This window comes from Carcharodon carcharias, chromosome 13 (assembly GCF_017639515.1).
Source record: "Carcharodon carcharias isolate sCarCar2 chromosome 13, sCarCar2.pri, whole genome shotgun sequence".
Lineage (NCBI taxonomy): Eukaryota > Metazoa > Chordata > Chondrichthyes > Lamniformes > Lamnidae > Carcharodon > Carcharodon carcharias.
This window is the reverse complement of record NC_054479.1, coordinates 38,637,023-38,655,653: the sequence shown is the minus strand read 5'-3', so window position 1 is coordinate 38,655,653 and position 18,631 is coordinate 38,637,023. Positions and strand designations below refer to the sequence as shown.

At 44.7% G+C, this 18,631-nt stretch overlaps 1 protein-coding gene across 1 annotated transcript in view; it reads left to right on the top strand.

The window, feature by feature from the left end:
- Positions 1 to 929: 929 nt before the first annotated feature.
- The window catches only part of LOC121286395 (calcium-binding protein 7), an 81,318-nt gene continuing 63,616 nt past the window's right edge, over positions 930 to 18,631 (top strand). The window contains exons 1-2 of the mRNA XM_041203487.1: positions 930 to 1,038; positions 2,124 to 2,267. Of these exons, the coding sequence (XP_041059421.1) occupies positions 930 to 1,038; positions 2,124 to 2,267 (253 nt within the window). The remainder of the gene's footprint in view (positions 1,039 to 2,123; positions 2,268 to 18,631) is intronic.

Here is an 18,631-nt window from a genome sequence, read left to right as displayed (position 1 = left end):
GTTTTCTTTGGTTTCACTTTGCTGCTGGCTTCTCACATTTACAATCCAACTGGAAGCAACTTCTCCCTTGGTTCCTGACTTGCCACTTCAATATATCTGTGCCCATTTGAATTGGGGAGAATCAGTTGCCCCTTCTAGTTTTGCCTGATTGGGGTCCATGAGGTGGGGGTTAAATATCTGTACCTTTACTTGATGATATTCTGCCTCCACCTCAGCTGAAATAACATTTCAAATGGTCCTGCTGTAGTTCCTGAGACATGTCTCTTCCCCGCTCTAGAGACTGGGCTCCTTTACCAGCCTTCCTGGAACTACAATAAGATTTGCGCTAAAACGAACATTGAAAGGGGTTTATATTTATCAGCCGTCATTTAATTGCATCCAGTGAATTGGTGCTTACGTAAGATCCGATTGTTGTGAATTTGATAATAAATAAATTGGGCTTGAAAATTAATCAGTCACATTTTGGAAAGCCTGGGGTATTGATAATGAAGAGGGGCGGGGGCGGGGGGTTGCTGTTGATAATGAAACCTCAGAGTAAGGTTCACAATTCGGGAACCTAACTACAGATCCACTAAGGCTTGACGCTAAAGCAGAGCTGCCCACTGTGACCTGATTGATTTCCAAGCCGCTCTCCCGGTTCCTTTTCAGTGTCAGATAGAATTTGTCTGAGTGAAGCCACGTGTCAGAGACCGGGGTGGGTGGGGGGAGGTGTGGGGGAAAGCCAGACAGGGGGTGCAAGGAGCTCGGAGCTCCTTTAATCGCAGGGAAATGATTGCAGCGGATTCCTTCGCAGAAATTAATGCCACACCATCATGTCTTTCGCTTGGCTCCCGTGTGCTGATTCACTGGAAGTGACAGAAAGGGAAGGTTCCTTCAAACTCGCCGCATGAAGATCAGGGTGAAGAGTCTTTGTGATCTGGAGATTAAAAATGCCAATGCACCCGGTGACTGCGACTTTAATGTACAGGGGTATTTATACGATCCCTGATATCCTCAGCAATCAAGACCCCATTGACATACCTGAGGATGAACTGGAAGGTTAGTGTTATCCATCTGTCTTATTGCACATCGTGGTCGTGTAACCTACGAGGACTGTGACATGTTTGTTTCATGCTACACCAGCAACCCTCCTTTAACGGCGTTGTCACATCCTTAAAAACTGTTGCTGAGAGGGAGCCCATATCTCTTCTCTGTAGTTAAAGGAGAGGATTCTGACTATGGAAGTGTTTGAGAGACAAAGAGAGGGAGGGAGAGATGAAGCATTTAGAGACAGTTAAGTCATAGAGCGAGTTCATTAGATAGGTAAAGATAAACAGAGCCCCCCCCCCCCTCCTCCCGTAAATATTGCTACACAAACAGATGGAATGTGTGAAAGGAAAAGCAAAGCTTTTGGGGAAAGGGGGCGAGTGTTTAGTTGGGTTACAGGGCATTGGCATTCAGCGCGCGTCTGCTGGTTTCACTAGCCAATGGTGGGAGAAAGACCAGGACCCATTTTCCCTTGTCCATGTCAATTTAATAGTTTTTATTATTGGGAACAATCTGCTGTTTTACCTTGGGGCTGAGGTGGACAGTTTGCACTAAAGCCAAAGGATCTGTCCAGCCTTAGACATCAATCACTCTCCCAAGTAATCTACAGAGATTGGAGGCAATTCCCTGGGCGCATGAACAGGTCTTGTGCCAACGTGCGAACGTGTTGCTGGGTTTCTGATTCATCCGCTTCCGCACGCTGGGTAACTTTAACAGCAATGAAAATTTGTCATGAGTTTAAAGAGGTCTAAATGGTTCGGTGCCACACTTCAGCAGCCCCTTTAATAGTCTCTGCCAACTAATATACACGAATATTTGTATATATTCACAAGATCGCGTGCTTCTTTGAGAATTTTGTCACGAATTAGTTGCACAGGGAGAGCCACAAATTTGACCACGAATCTTTTAAAAGTGTCCCAAATCAACCTGAGACCATTGAATGACATCCAAAAGGAAGCGCGCTATTTGACTTCTCTCTGTATTTTCCAGTTGTTGCAACTTCCAAAGAACCAGAATGTTATAAATGAATGAGCACATCTTGCAGATTAAACAATACCCTCCGTGTGAGTGCCATTAAACCTGGCTTCTCCCAACAGAGATCCGCGAGGCTTTTAAAGTCTTTGACCGCGATGGGAATGGCTTTATCTCGAAGCAGGAACTGGGGATGGCAATGCGATCGCTGGGCTACATGCCTAATGAGGTGGAACTGGAGGTGATCATCCAGAGACTGGATATGGACGGTAGGAGGCAGAATACAACTTCTCCCATCAGGTGTCAGAATGATAACAATAGTGGGGCGGCGGTAGTTCAGGACTATACCTATTTGAATCGGCGCGATGATTTAAACATCAAGAATTCGCGTAGGGCGTTGATCAACAGTTAGCTTCAGCAGAAATTGTTTGCCCTGGATCTGGCACCAGTTACGTTCGGTTATTGGAAAAATGTTTGCTGAATTGGTCCTTCGTTTATTCTCACTTAAACGCTGGTTTTCTGCAGCACCAGAAGCCGGTTCCATCTAAATCATATTCGATAACGTGGACCCAAGTGGGTTATGCAAAGGTTCATGTCCACAGGTGTGTGTATAAAAGGGCTTGGGAAAGCAACAGGTTTCACATCAAAATGATACAAGTCTATCAAATAAATAAAACAAAATTTGAAGTGCTGCAGCAGACGCTGGTGTTTAGCAAAGTAAATAAACGACACTGTAATTATGGTGGAACATAAGGTACTGTCACTTTAAATCCAAGATGTTATCTGGCAACGGCAGATTCCAATATGATTGGCTGATTTTTTTTTAATGTTAGCAGTGGCTGTCGACAATTCCAAATGCCAATGACTAATTCCTGAGCCCACAGTGTTGAGCTGGTGTCAAGGAAATAGTCCCCAGCTCAGCGACAGGACTACTGCAGCAAAGTGCAATCTTTCCGAGGTTCTTAACGGCAAAGTGTGGGTATGTTTGAGGTGTAATAGCCTCGAGCAGTTTGAATTGTCCCGATGCCAATCTCGTCATTGTCCAACCTCGCTGCACATTGAGTTTATTCGGATCCCACCAAAGCTTGACAGGAATTTAATGTCAAGAGGATAACCTTAGTGAGGAAGACGTGTCTTTGGCTATCGGAAAGTGAGTCAATCTCGGAGCACAGTTATATCCCACTGATCAAGGGAAAGGGAGCCTTAATTTGCGCCATTGTTTAATAAACTCTTGCTATTCTCACTTCTTCATCAGAAATGGGCAATTCGTCTCTTAGATGCGTGACTAAATATTTGTTCAGTCTATTTTTTTTTCATGTGTTATCTTTTTCAGGTACTTGTGTATTTATTTATAATGTTATTTTTAAGAGGATATTATAGTCTGTACACGAGCTGTGGATAATCTGTTATGTCAAACTGATTGACAAGATAACATCGACTGCTGTGTATTCCGCAAGGCCGATTAATGCTAACACGGGCCATTGTTAATCTAGGGAGGGGGCACACGGCACTGGAGATATGAGATGAGATTTGTTGAAGGGAAAACAAAAACAGAATTACCTGGAAAAACTCAGCAGGTCTGGCAGCATCGGCGGAGAAGAAAAGAGTTGACGTTTCGAGCCTTTTCTTCTCCGCCGATGCTGCCAGACCTGCTGAGTTTTTCCAGGTAATTCTGTTTTTGTTTTGGATTTCCAGCATCCGCAGTTTTTTTGTTTTTTTCTCTTTGTTGAAGGGAAACTCCGTTATTGTTCAAAACGAAACTTGAAATCGGGATAACTGGTGGCTGCGCGGTAGGAAAATGTCACTCACAGGTTCCACCGGTTCTTTAAAGTTGAAATTGGGCCAGAATTGGAATGCCCCTCCCAAAAAAGAGGGGACAACTTGAAGTGCACAAGCTGGAGTCATGATTGGTGATGGATAAATCACAACAGCGAGGTGGAAATGAAATGCAATATCTGGAGGTAATGGGAACATACAAACTGAAGGGAAAAGAAAATAAAGATGGACTGGGAAGGGCAATGCCAGGACATGGTGGTGCCAAGAGTAGAGGAAGCAACACCAACAAAAATCTAACATGAAGGATTTTCCATTCCACAATGAGGGGGAAAATCCACAGTCTCTTCTCAATTTGGAAGAGATAATAGTAGCTACAAATCAGGTAAGTGTGACCTGGTAGACTCAGCCCATCACCTGGTACACCAGACATTTACCAAATCTAAGCACCTTCCAAATTTGAATAATATCAATGGTTTCTTCAGAACTGTTAATGGGTTAACTCATTAGAGGCAGATGTATGAAAGAGTGAGCTGTAGCATCAAAGGCCTTTTCACATCCACGGCATGTTCCAAAGTGACGCACAGCCAGTGAATTACTTTTGAAGTATGGTTACTGTTACTTAGGCAAATCTAAAGGCCAATTTGTACACCACAAATTCCTGCAAATTGAAAGAGATAAATAATGAGTTAACCCACTTTTGCTGGCGTTGGCTCAGGGATGAATGCAGGCCTGCATACTGGAAGAGCTCCTTTTCACTCTCAATAATGTCGTCGGATCTTTTACTCCCACCCGAATAGGCAGACAGGGCCCTTGGTTTAACAATATATCCAAAATACATCTTACCTGACAGTGCAGCACTCTCTTAGTGCTACACTAAAGAATGCTCCAGTCCTGGCCTGGGGACTGAACATTCCTAACTCAGATGCAAGGTGCTGGCACCAAGCCAAGCTGATAGTGTCATTCAGTGAGAATGCATCCACTCTATATTGCCATGTAGAAGCTCGTTCGTGTATCATGATAATTCAGTGAATTGCACAATCCAAAATTATTTTAACCTCATTCTAGGAATTTGATGGCATAAATTTAAAATGCTACTCATACATATCATGCAAACTTCCTAGAACATACATTTATCATGAATCAGTTAAATGAAAATAGCTTCAGCTTCAGAAAGCTGTGAGGCTTACATCTCTGAATGACTGAATAATAATCTACTTACTGCAGCAAGCAACCAGTGATATTAGGAGCATTTAGTCAGGTGCTAATAATTCCTCCGTATTCCCAGCCTCTCTCAACTTTGTAAAGGAAAGGCATGGAAACAGAATAGATTTTGCATCTTCAGGCACTTATGTCTCCTTTTATTATTGGCTCCTATTCCACTGCAGCAAGTGCCCAGGCCAGGATCACCGAATTTCTTAATTATGCCACAGTGAAGTTCAGGCGGCAACAGTCTCAGCCCAACCACCTCCAGCAGTGATGCTGCATGATTTATTAAGTGGTTGAAGTTAATTGCATGCACAACACCTGTTCCTAACAATTGGTTGAAAGATGTACTGCTGGGTTAAGCCTTCCTTGGAATTTGTTCAATGATCTTAATGCTGCTCAAAGTAGTCTTAACATCTGGACTGCTATTGGTAAGTCAGTGTAAAAATTACAAAATTTTACCCATAGCACTTTTCTTTTAGATAGTTCTAGATCTATAATGAAAAGTACAGAGAGCAATCAGTCCCTCTGGAAGATAACATACCATGAGAAAAGTTACGGTGCAGAAAGAGGCCATTCAGCCCATCATGTCTGCACCGGCCATAAAAGAGGAAAAAAAACCTAGCCACTCATTTTAATCCCACTTTCCAGCATCTCATCCATAGCCTTGCAGGTCAAGCACTTTAAGTGCAGATCCAGGTACCTTTTAAAAGAACTGAGCATTTCATTCTCAATCACCAATTCAGGCAGTGAATTCCAGATACCCACCACCCTCTGGGTGTAAAAGTTTTTCTCATGACCCCTCTAATCCTTCTACCAATCACCTTAAATCTATGCCCCCTGGTAATTGGCTCCTCAGTTAGGGGAAACAAGTCTTTCCTGTCTACCCTATCTAGGCCCCTCATAATTTTGTACACCTCAATCAAGTCACCCCTCAGCCTCCTCTGTTCTAAGGAAAACAACCCTAGCCTATCCTCATAGCTGCAATTTTAAAGCACTGGCAACACTTTTGTAAATCTGCTCTGTACTGTCTTAGAGCAATTATGTCCTTCCTGTAATGTGGTACAGAAATGTACAGAAAGCTCCAGCTGTGGACTAACCTGCATTTTATACAGTTCCAGTGGTCCCCCCCACAACCCCCCAAATCACTGGATCATCCATCCACATCAGCAGGAACACACCCCGACGTGTTTCACAACAGCACAGAAGTGATGTGCACTTGGCGGGCTGCACTTCGCTCAGGACTTTAAGGTTTGTTTGCCTAAACAAAAACAGAATTACCTGGAAAAACTCAGCAGATCTGACAGCATCAACGGAGAAGAAAAGAGTTGACATTTCGAGTCCTCATGACCCTTCAACAGAACTGAGTGAATCCAAGGAAGGGGTGAAAAATAAGCTGGTTTAAGGTGTGTGTGTGTGTGGGGGGTTGGGTGGGGGGAGAGAAGTGGAGGCGGTTGGTGTGGTTGTAGGGACAAACAAGCAGTGATAAAAGCAGATCATCAAAAGATGTCACAGACAACAGAACAAAAGAACACATAGGTGTTAAAGTTGGTGATATTATCTAAACGAATGTGCTAATTAAGAATGGATGGTAGGGCACTCAAGGTATAGCTCTAGTGGGGGTGGGGGGAGCATAAAAAATTTAAAAATATTTAAAAATAATGGAAATAGGTGGGAAAAGAAAAATCTATATAATCTCTCTCTCTGAACTTACTGCACTCCATTCTCTCAGGTCCAACCCTGACATTGTCATCAAACCCGCTGACAAGGGTGGGGCTGTTGTTGTCTGGCGCACTGACCTCTACCTCGCGGAGGCTGAGCGTCAATTCACAGACACTTCCTCCTACCTCTCCCTGGACCATGACCCCACCACTGAACATCAAGCCATTGTTTCCAGGACTGTCACTGACCTCATCTCCTCTGGGGATCTTCCTCCCACAGCTTCCAACCTGATAGTTGCCCAGCCTCGGACGGCCCGCTTCTACCTCCTACCCAAAATCCACAAACAGAACTGTCCGGGTAGACCGATCGTGTCAGCTTGCTCCTGCCCCAGAGAACTCATTTTTCGTTACCTTGACTCCCTTCTCTCTCCCCTTGTCCAGTCCCTTCCCACCTACATCCGTGATTCCTCTGACACCTTACGTCATATCAACAATTTCCAGTTCCCTGGCCCCAACCTCTTCCTCTTCACCATGGAAGTCCAATCCCTCTACACCTCCATCCCCCACCAGGATGGTATGAGGGCCCTTAGCTTCTTCCTCGAACAGAGGCCCGAACAATCCCCATCCTCCACTACTCTCCTCCGTCTGGCTGAACTTGTTCTCACACTGAACAATTTCTCCTTCAACTCCTCTCAGTTCCTCCAAATAAAAGGTGTGGCTATGGATACCTGCATGGGCCCCAGCTATGCCTGTCTCTTTATGGGGTATGTGGAACATTCCTTGTTCCAGTCCTACTCCGGCCCCCTTTCACAACTCTTTCTCCGGTACATCGATGATTACTTTGGTGCTACTTCATGCTCGTGTCGGGACTTGGAAAAATTTATTAATTTTGCTTCCAATCTCCACCCCTCCATCATTTTCACATGGTCCATCTCTGACCCTTCCCTTCCCTTCCTTGACCTCTCTGTCTCAATCTCTGGTGATAGACTGTCCACCAATATCCATTACAAACCTACCGACTCCCACAGCTACCTCGACTACAGCTCCTCACACCCCGCTTCCTGTAAGGACTCCATCCCATTCTCTCAGTTCCTTCGCCTCCGTTGCATCTGTTCCAATGATGCTACCTTCAAAAACAGTTCCTCTGACATGTCCTCCTTCTTCCTTAACCGAGGTTTTCCACCCACGGTCGTTGACAGGGCCCCCAACCGTGTCCGGCCCATCTCCTGCGCATCCGCCCTCACGCCTTCTCCACCCTCCCAGAAACATGATAGGGTCCCCCTTGTCCTCACTTATCACTCCACCAGCCTCCGCATTCAAAGGATCATCCTCCGCCATTTCCGCCAACTCCAGCATGATGCCACCACCAAACACATCTTCCCTTCACCCCCTCTATCGGCATTCCGTAGGGATTGTTCCCTCCGGGACACCCCTGGTCCACTCCTCCATCACCCCCTACTCCTCAACCCCCTCCTATGGCACCACCCAATGCCCACGCAAAAGATGTAACACCTGCCCCTTCACTTCCTCTCTCCTCACCATCCAAGGGCCCAAACATTCCTTTCAAGTGAAGCAGCATTTCACTTGCATTTCCCCCAACTTAGTCTACTGCATTCGTTGCTCCCAATGTGGTCTCCTCTACATTGGAGAGACCAAACGTAAACCGGGCAACCGCTTTGCAGAACCCTTGCAGTCTGTCCGCAAGAATGACCCAAACCTCCCTGTCGCTTGCCATTTTAACACTCCACCCTGCTCTCTTGCCAACATGTCTGTCCTTGGCTTGCTGCATTGTTCCAGTGAAGCCCAATGCAAACTGGAGGAACAACACCTCATCTTCTGACTAGGCACTTTACATCCCTCCGGACTGAATATTGAATTCAACAACTTTAGGTCCTGAGCTCCCTCCTCCATCCCCACCCTCTTTCTGTTTCTTCCCCCTTCCTTTTGTTTTTTCCAATAAATTATATAGATTTTTCTTTTCCCACCTATTTCCATTATTTTTAAATATTTTTAAATCTTTTATGCTCCCCCCACCCCCACTAGAGCTATACCTTGAGTGCCCTACCATCCATTCTTAATTAGCACATTCGTTTAGATAATATCACCAACTTTAACACCTATGTGTTCTTTTGTTCTGTTGTCTGTGACATCTTTTGATGATCTGCTTCTATCACTGCTTGTTTGTCCCTGCAACCACACCAACCCCCTCCACTTCTCTCCCCCCACCCAACATCCCCCACCACCACCCCCCCACACACACCTTTAACCAGCTTATATTTCACCCCTTCCTTGGATTCACTCAGTTCTGTTGAAGGGTCATGAGGACTCGAAACGTCAACTCTTTTCTTCTCCACCGATGCTGCCAGACCTGCTGAGTTTTTCCAGGTAATTCTGTTTTTGTTTTATATTTCCAGCATCTGCAGTTTTTTTGTTTTTATTTCTTTGTTTGCCTACCTTGCTTTGGGCAGCACTCAGTCATCAGTGCCAGGTTTCACAGGCAGCACCACATCACTTTTAGGGGGGGCTCACGGATAGGTCTGTACCACTAGATCAGCCATATGTGGGTGGCTTTTCAATGGCTGCAGGGCAAGGTCTTGCTTGGGGAAAGGGGAGAAGTGGCCTCAGGTAAGGGAGAGGCTTCAGGACAAGGGCTGTACTAGGGAAGGAGGGTATCCCAGGGTGTGTGTGGGGACATATGCTGATCTGTGCAAGTGGCCTCAAGATAGTGAAGGCTGAGGAAGCAGTCTCCAGAGGAGATGAGGCCAGGTGAACATGTGACAGTGTGTGTGAGAGAATGGGTGGTGATGTCCCTTGAGCTGGCAATGAGTGAAATGCCAGTGAATGTGTGATGGGCTTGAGTGTGTGAGTTTAGATTGATGAGATGGTTGCCTTACCCTGGCAGCATGGTTGAGATCATTCATCCTTTATCTGCATTGGCCAACCTCTTCTGTGCAGCATTGGCACTGGTCACCACTGCCATCACCTACCAAGCCGGAGTGGTAATGTTGCTGCCCATCCTGCGGCCAGAGAGGGGGTAGAAGACATCACAGCAGGCCTCTATGGCATTTAAAGGGTGCTCAAGGGCTGCAGTCTTATTGTCTTTTGCTGCTATCCTGGGCTGGAAGTGCTGAGCACGGTTGTACTTTAAATGTGGTGCATTGCGTGATGGAGCAGTGAGGTGACAATGTGGCAGGCAAATGAGAGCATGCCCATCATAGAAACAGCATGTTTTCTGGGAATGCATAAATAATGTTTGGGACGATACAGTGTGAAAACCCGCCATCACGGCAGACGGGTAAGATGTTGTTTTACTCGCCCACCACCACACTTTGTGCAAATCTGGCCTGATTCCACCCAATAGCTGTATCCAATCCAATTTCACCAGTTCGCCTCTCAGCTTTGTAAAATTTGTCTTCCCCCCCAGTTTAGAACTTTTACTCCTGTTCTATCTTTCTCCTTTTCCATAATGATGCTAAATCTAACTAGATTATGGTCACTAACTCCAAAGTGGTCACTCACTGCTACTTCATCCACTTACCCAGCTTTGTTTCCTAAGACTAAATCTAGAATTGCACCCCCTTTCATTGGGCTTGTTACATGCTGGCTAAAAAAGTTCTCTTGAAAGCAGTTCAAGAATTTTGTGCCCTCTGTGTACGTATCCCAATTGATATTAGGATAGTTGAAGTTTCCAACTATTATTACCCTATTATTTTTGCACTCAGAAATTTGCTCACATATTTGCTCTTCTTACTCCCTTTCACTCTTTGGGAGTCTATAGTACACTCCTAGCAGTGTGGTTGCCCCTTTTTATTTGAGCTCAACCAATATGGCCTCATTTGATGATTCATTTAGTATATCATCCCTCCTCACAGCTGTAATTGATTCTTTAACCAATAATGCTACACCCCCACCTTTTTTTATCCACCTCTCAATCCTGTCTGAAAACTTTCCAGGTATGTTGAGCTGCCATTTTTGCCCCCTTTTAAGCCAAGTTTCCATTATAATGATGATGATATGCTGCTATGTATCTATCTGTGCCCTCAGCTCATCGGCTTTGTTTGCTATACTCCTTGCATTTACAAATACACCTTTCAACACTGCCAAATTCCTGCACTGTGTTCTTTTTAACCTGTGCTTCTTCTGTCTTTCAAAGTCACTAATTTTCTATCTCTCGTTCCCTGCTCTGAATTTGGCCTCAGGTTCCCATCCCCCTGCCAATCTAGTGTAAACCACACCCCCAACAGCACTAGCAAATCTCCCTGCGAGGATATTTGTCCCAGTCATGTTCAGGTGTAGACCGCCTGGCTTGTATGGATACCACTTTCCCCAGAACTGGTTCCAATACCTCAGAAACCTGATGCCCTCCCTCCTACACCAGCTTTCCAGCCACGTGTTCAATCACTCTATTCTCCTATTTCTATACTCACTTGCATGTGGGACTGGGACTAATCCTGAGATTACTGCTTTAGAAGTACTACTTTTCAATCTCCTGCCTAGCTCCCTTTCAGGACCTCAACCCCTTTCCTATCTAAGTCATTGGTATCAACATGGACCATGACCTCCTGGCTGATCACCCTCCCACCAGAAGAATGTGCTGCTGACAGCCTTAACCCTGGCACCAGGGAGATGACATACTATCCTGGAATCATGTCTATGGCCACAGAAACACATGTCTCTTTCTATAACTAATGAATTCCATATCACTACAGCTCTTCCTTTTTCCTTCCACCCCTCCTGTACAGCACTGTACAGTGCCACAAACTTGGCTTTGACTGTACTCCTCCAAGGAACCAACACCCTCGCCAGTATCCAAACGGATTGACAAGCAGGACCCCAGGGGATTCCTACAGTAGTACACTTGGACTACCTGGTGGTCCCATTCCTTTTCTGCCTCCAGGCTCCAAAGCTGTGCTGTGACCACCTCTCTGAGCGTGCAATCCACGGATGCATCACAGTGACTCCAGCCGCCACTTGAACTCTGAAACCCAGAGCTCGAGTTCTGTAGCTGGCAATGCTTCCTGCACATGTGGTCAATTAGGAGACCCGTAATGTCCGTGACTTCCCACATATTACAGGATATGCATTCCATGACCAAGCTGTCCTGCCATGGCTTCATTTTACTTCCCTTATGTTAACTTAATTTTGTACTACTTTATTTTACCTGTCCTTGCCTTAACCTTACTTCCCTATTACTTGTGTTTCTTACTTAAATCTAAGTAGCCACTTCTTTTAAAATAATGCATTTTTCTAATTATCAGCTACTTAAAGAACCTCCCTGACTGGAGTTTCTCACCAGCTAATGACCTTATGTCTCTCCTGTGATGTCATTCTTGGATTTTTTTAAACTCGGCCCTCTCATGCAGCTTTTCAACTCCTGGCCTCCTGGAGGCTGAGAAAGATAGAGCAAGAAAAGAGCACCTCCATCCCTTCCTCAGCAAACTCCCTTACTCACCAAACTCACAGTAATTACACTCAGAACCAGCTGCACTCCCAGCATGAGCAAGATTTGAACATAATGCCATAAATCTATCAACTGACCTTTTGAAAATCCAGCATTGTTTGGATTTCAATTGAAGAAAGTTAGTATTAGGGGGTGTTGTTCATCCCTACAGGTAAATGTGCATTGTTCTTTTTGCCCTGCTCACATACATGCATTATGAATGAACCTGTGGGCATATCATATAAAATGCAAGTTTCTTTCTTACAATTCCTCATCTCACTGGTATTATTTCCTTATTGAAGTTCACGGTGTAGGCAAGTCATTTATGGGATGGCATTCTTGACTTTACTAATTTTAGGAAAATTATGGACATGAATGTAGATAGAAAATGCTAAGAGGAAATGCTAAGGTCAAATAAAAGCAAGGGTCCATATTCTATTTAGTTAAGATATGTCTGGGGAGCTCAGTGTGGTGATTTGCCCATCCTACAGTATGTGGGAAATCCTCGACACTCCTGGTGGTTTGGATGACCATGTGTGCAGGAGGTGCATCCAACTGGAGCAACTCGAGCTCTGGGTTTTGCAGCTTGAGCAGCAGCTGGGGGCACTATGGTGCATTCACGGGGCTGAGAGAGTCGTGGATAGCATGTTTCAGGACATGGTCACCCCGCAGCTTAAGGAAGTGCAAGCAGAGAGGGAATGGGTGAAGAGGAGGGGGGTTGCAGTATTGATCAAGGAATCAATTATAGCAGTGAGGAGGGATGATATCTTGGAAGGATCATCAAATGAAGCCAAATGTGAAGTAAAAAACACAAAAGGGGCAAGCACGCTGTTGGGTGTGTACTATAGGCCCCCAAACAGTCAGGGAGAGATAGAGGATCAAATATGTAATCAAATTTCAGAGAAGTGTAAGAATAATAAGGCAGTAATAGTCGGGGATTTTAACCACCCAAATATTAACTGGGATAGTTTTAGTGTGCAAGGAGGGATGGAGCAAAGTTATTAAGTTGCTTCTAGGAGAACATTTTTAGACAGTACGTAGAAAGCCTAACGAGGGAGGAGGCAGTTCTGGACCTAATATTCAGAAATGAGCCTGGGCAGGTGGAAGGCATATCAGTTTGGGAGCGTTTTGGAGATAGTGACCATAACTCAGTTAGATTTAGGATATTTATGGAAAAGGATAAGGTTGGGCTGGGAATAAAAGTTCTAAACTGGGAAAAGGCTAATTTTACTAAGATGAGATACGATTTGGCTCAAGTGGACTGGGAGCAGCTACTTGCAGATAAAACTGTGTCAGACCAGTGGGAGGCATTCAAGGAGGAAAGAGCGAGAGTACAGGGCAAATATGCTCCCGTAAACACAAAGGGGAGGACCATGACTGGAGAACCCTGGATGTCAAGGGACGTAAAGGTTAGGATTAAGAAAAGAAGAGAAGCTTATGACAGATACTGAGGGCTCAATGTGGCAGTGTCCTTAGAGGAATATAAAAATTGCAGAGGGGAACTTAAAAAGGAAATGAAGAAAGCTAAGAGAGTGCATGAAAAAGCATTGGTGGGCAGAGTAAAGGAAAACCCAAAGGGTTTTTTAAAATATATAAAGAGTAAGAGAATAACTAGGGAAAGAGTAGGGCCAATTAGGGACCATGGTGGTAATGTGTGGGTGGACCCGGAAGACATGCGTTCAGTCCTCAATGAATATTCTGCGTCAATCTTCACAATGGAAAAGGTCGATGCAGATATAGACATCAGGGTGGAGGACTGTGAAATATTAGAGAAAATTAACATAGAGAGAGGGGGTACTAGTGGGTTTAGCAGCCTTACAAGTGGATAAATTGGGAGGCTCAGATGAGATGTATCCCAGGCTGTTGAGGGAGGCATGGGAAGAGATATCAGTGGCCCTGGCAGTAATTTTCAAATCATCTCTAGCCACAGGTGAGGTTCCAGAGGACTGGAGGACTGTGAACATTGTCCCATTATTAAAAAAGGAAGGAAGGGATAGACCAAGAAATTGCAAGTCAGTCAGTCTAACCTCGGTGGTGGGGAAGTTACTAGAAAGAATTCTAGCACATATATCTGCACTGGGAGAGACACAGATTAATCAGGGATAGTCAGCATGGATTTGTTAAGGAAGGTTGTGTTTGACAACCTTGACTGAATTTTTTGAGGAGGTAACCATGAGTGTTGATGAGGGTAATGCATTTGATGTAGTCTACGTGACTTTAGCAAGGCTTTTGATAAGGGCCCTCATGGCAGACTGGTCAAGAAAGAAAGAGCCCATGGGATCCAAGGCAAAGAGGCACGTTAGATCCAAAATTGGCTGAAAGGCAGGAAGTGGAGGGTGATGGTGGAGGGATGTTTCTGTGACTGGAAGTCTGTTTCCACTGGAGTTCCACAGGGCTTGGTGCTGGGGCCCTTGCTGTTTGTGGTGTACATAAATGATTTGGACTTAAGTGTAGGGAGTATGATCAAGAAGTTTGTGGATGACACAAAAATTGGTAGGGTGGTAAATAGTGAGGAGGATAGCCGTAAACTGCAGGAGGATATCAATGGACAGGTCAGGTGGGCAGAACAGTGGCAAATGGAATTCAACCTGGAAAAGTGTGAAGTAATGCTCTTGGGGAGGGCTAACAAGGCAAGGGATTACACTATGAATGGTAGGACCGGAAAGTACTGAAGATCAGAGGGATTTTGGTGTACATATCCACAGATCCCTGAAGGTAGCAGAGCAGGTAGATAATGTGATTAAGAAGGCATATGGGATACTTGCCTTTATAGTTGAGGCATAGAACACAAGATCAGGGAGGTTATGCTGGATCTGTATAAAACATTGATTAGGCCACAATTGGAGCGCTGCATGCAGTTCTGGTCACCACATTATAGGAAGGATGTGAATGCACTGGAGAGGGTGCAGAGGAGATTTACCAGGATGCTGCCTGGGCTGGAGGGTCTGAGCTATGAGGAAAGATTGGAAAGGCTGGGGTAGTTTTCCTTGGAGCAACAAAGGTTGAGAGGGGACTTGATAGAGGTGTATAAGATTATGAGGGGCATAGATAGGGTGGACAGGAAGGCACTTTTTCCATTAGTAGAGGGTTCAAAAACCAAGGGGCATAGATTTAAGGTAAGAGGTAGAAGGCTAAGAGGGGAGTTGAGGAGAAATTTCTTCACCCAGATGGTGGTGGGAGTCTGGAACTCACTGCCAAAAAGGATGGTTGAGTCAAAAACACTCATAACATTTAAGAAATATTCAGATATTGACTTGTGTTGCCATAGCCTCCAGGGCCTTAGGTCAAGCACTGGAAAATGGGATTAGTGTAGTCAGATCTTTGTTGACCAGTGCGGACACGATGAGCCGAATAGCCTCCATCTGTAGTCGACGGCTATGAGTCTAAGAGGACATTTGTCTGTGTTTGCTGCTGCATTGAGGATTCCTGCTTCTCCAAAATTGAATTAACAAATATCAGACTTTTTTTTTAGTTTTGCTTGGTATAGACTTGTCAAAGGTCATTGATGAGCCCATAGAGAGTTCTTAGTTGCATAATTAAATCAAATAGAAGACATTTTAATCAGTCAGACCTGGTATTAATAAGCTTAACAAATAGGAATATTTTGAAATATCACCAAGTTTATGGCATAAATAACTAGCTCACAAGAGATTTTTTATCAGCACACAGAAGGATTGCAGCTATTGATTGGTGTATTGCAGTGGATGAGACAGTAGCCAAGAAATATCCGGGGCAATTTTAACCTAACCCACCCAGTGGAAAAGAGAAATTTGCATTTATATTGTGCTTTTCAGAACCTCAGGATGACCCAAAGCACTTTACACTTTTGAAGTGTAGTCACTGTTGTAATGTGGGAAAAACAACAGCCAATTTGCACGCAGCAAGCTCCCACAAAAGCAATGTGATAATGACCAGATAATCTGTTTTATTTTGTGATGTTGATTTATTGGATAAATATTGGCCAGGACACCATGGATAACTCCCCTGCTCTTCTGCGAAATGCTATGGGATTTTTTACATTCACCTCAGAGGGCAGACTTGGTTCAACATCTCATCCAAAAGATGGCAGCTCCAACAGTATAACACTCCCTCAGTTTTGCACTGGCTGTCAACCTTGATTTCTGTGCTCAAGTTTCTGGAACTGACATGATCAAGTCAGCTGCCTGTGTTACACCTCGCCTGATTCATAATAATAGGCTGTGACATCAGGTGGGATGTAAAACAGACATCCTACCCCATCCTGTCAATTTTCCACTTGGCAACTTAGGTTAAAATTGGCCCCAAAGAGAGTCGATAAATGAAACAACACTTGCAGCAGATATTAGCTAAGGCAGTTACAGATACTGCAGCTGAGTAATTTACTGGGACATAGAGGTGCAGTGTATCAGGAGTCTCATACTCTTCAGGGAGGCTGGGACTCAGAAATGTGCACAATGATCAGAAGAGGTAGTCAGCTATCTGCAATAGATTATCAGTGTCAATGAAAGGTACTATTACCCTCAACTGTGATGCTCTGAGTAATTAGGACAACCAATATTTTTGTTTCAGTGTAACACAAAAACTTCAGACTGAATTAATGTTACTGAGTTGCGTCTTGGTGGTGCTGTATGAGTGCAATGTGCCTTTCTGAAGTATTTACAGAGAATTACATAGACATGGAAGCAGGCCATTCAACCTGACAAGCCCATGTTGGTGTTTATCCTTCACATAAACAGTCCTAATCCCATGTGTCCATCTTGTTCCCATATTCCATTATTCCATTTTCTTCAGCCATTTATCTAAACTAATCCCAAATGATCTCTGCTTCAATCATTAACTCCAGCCAAGCATTTAACGGACTCAGAAAACCCTGTGTAAAAAAAAAAAACAAATCTTCTCCTTGTCTCAGATTTAATCTTATACCTATGTCCTTTTACTTTAGACCCTGAGATTACTGAAAATAATCTGGATATATTTATTCTTCTTGAGTTCTTTGTTCAAAGGCAAGTCTGACCCAGAGTGTTGCAATCTCCACCACAGGTAGGGCAAGAGTGCAAATCCCAAATGCAACCAAGCTGGAACAGGGATCAAACTCCATGTTGTTGGCATCAATTTGATCCACACTGGCTGTCCAGCCAACTAAGCCAATCAACAAATCCCCCAATCCCCCACAGTTCAAGTTGCTATTGCAGCATATACTTTTACATGTATGTTGTAGCCTGGAGTTTTAGATAGTGATGGTAGAGAATCCAATTTCTTTCCAGCACATGGTTGACTAGGAATCTCCCCCACTCTTACCAGCTGCCATTAGCATATGTTGGAAGGATTTACAAGTTAATACTCAACCTATTTGGCCTCATGACAAAAGCATCTTCCTTGCTAATCAAGTCCTGGAGTGGGACTTGAACCCAGAGCTTCTGGCTCAGAAGCAGCGGCATTAGTGAGGCAGGTAGAGGGATCCTGTGTTCAGGAAGAGAGGACCCTCAGCTCTTGACTTTGTCCAACAGGTACGAGGCACTTGCTCCCTGTGTGGATGAGGAAGAGGGCTGTAGAGAGGATAAGCCAGCTGACCACGGCACCGTGGCACAGGAGGCCATTCAAGAGGGGGGAGCAAAAAGGCAAGTGGTAGTTGTAGGGGATTCTATAATTAGGGGAATTGATAGATTCCTTTGTAAGCAGGATTGAGAGTCCCGCATGGTATGTTGCCTGCCCAGTGCCAGGGTGAGGAACATCTCTGACCGACTTGAAAGGATATTGGAAAGGGAGGGGGAGGATCCAGTTGTTGTGGTCCACGTCGGGACAAATAACATAGGTAAGACTAGGAAAGAGGACCTATTTGGGGATTATCAGGAACTAGGAACTAAATTAAAGAACAGGTCCTCAAGGGTTATAATCTCCGGATTACTACCTGAGCCACGTGCAGATTAGCATAGGGACGCGAGAATAAGAGAAGTAAACACATGGCTAAAGGAGTGGTGCGGGAAAGAGGGGTTCCATTTCGTGGGGCACTGGCATCAGTATTGGAACAGGAGGTATCTATACCGTTGGGACGGTCTCCAACTGAACCGATCTGGGACCAACGTTCTAGTGAAAAGGGTAAATAGGGTGGTCAATAGGACTTTAAAATAGAAAGTCGGGGGAGGGAGGGAAGGGTAAAACTCCAAGAAGTATGACTAATGGGAAACAAAGCAGCAGGTTAGCGTGTTGTGGGGGGTGGGGGGGTGGGGGATGGGGTTGGGGGTGGGGGGAGGGGTTGGAATCAACTTCATGGAAAATTATGAAAAACTGAAAAGAAAGGAGAGCCCAGGAGAGGCTATTAAAGTCTCCAGAACACAAAATAGGACAGAGTATTTGGAAAGGGCTAGGAATCTAACTTCAAGCACATCAGATAAAGGGACGACAATGAGAACGGGGACAGGAAATACAGGGCTGAAGGTGTTGTATCTGAATGCACACAGTATACGAAATAAGGTAAATGAGCTTGTGGCGCAGATTGAAATTGGCAGGTATGATGTGGTGGGCATTATGGAGACATGGCTGCAAGGGGATCAGGACTGGGAGCTAAATATCCAAG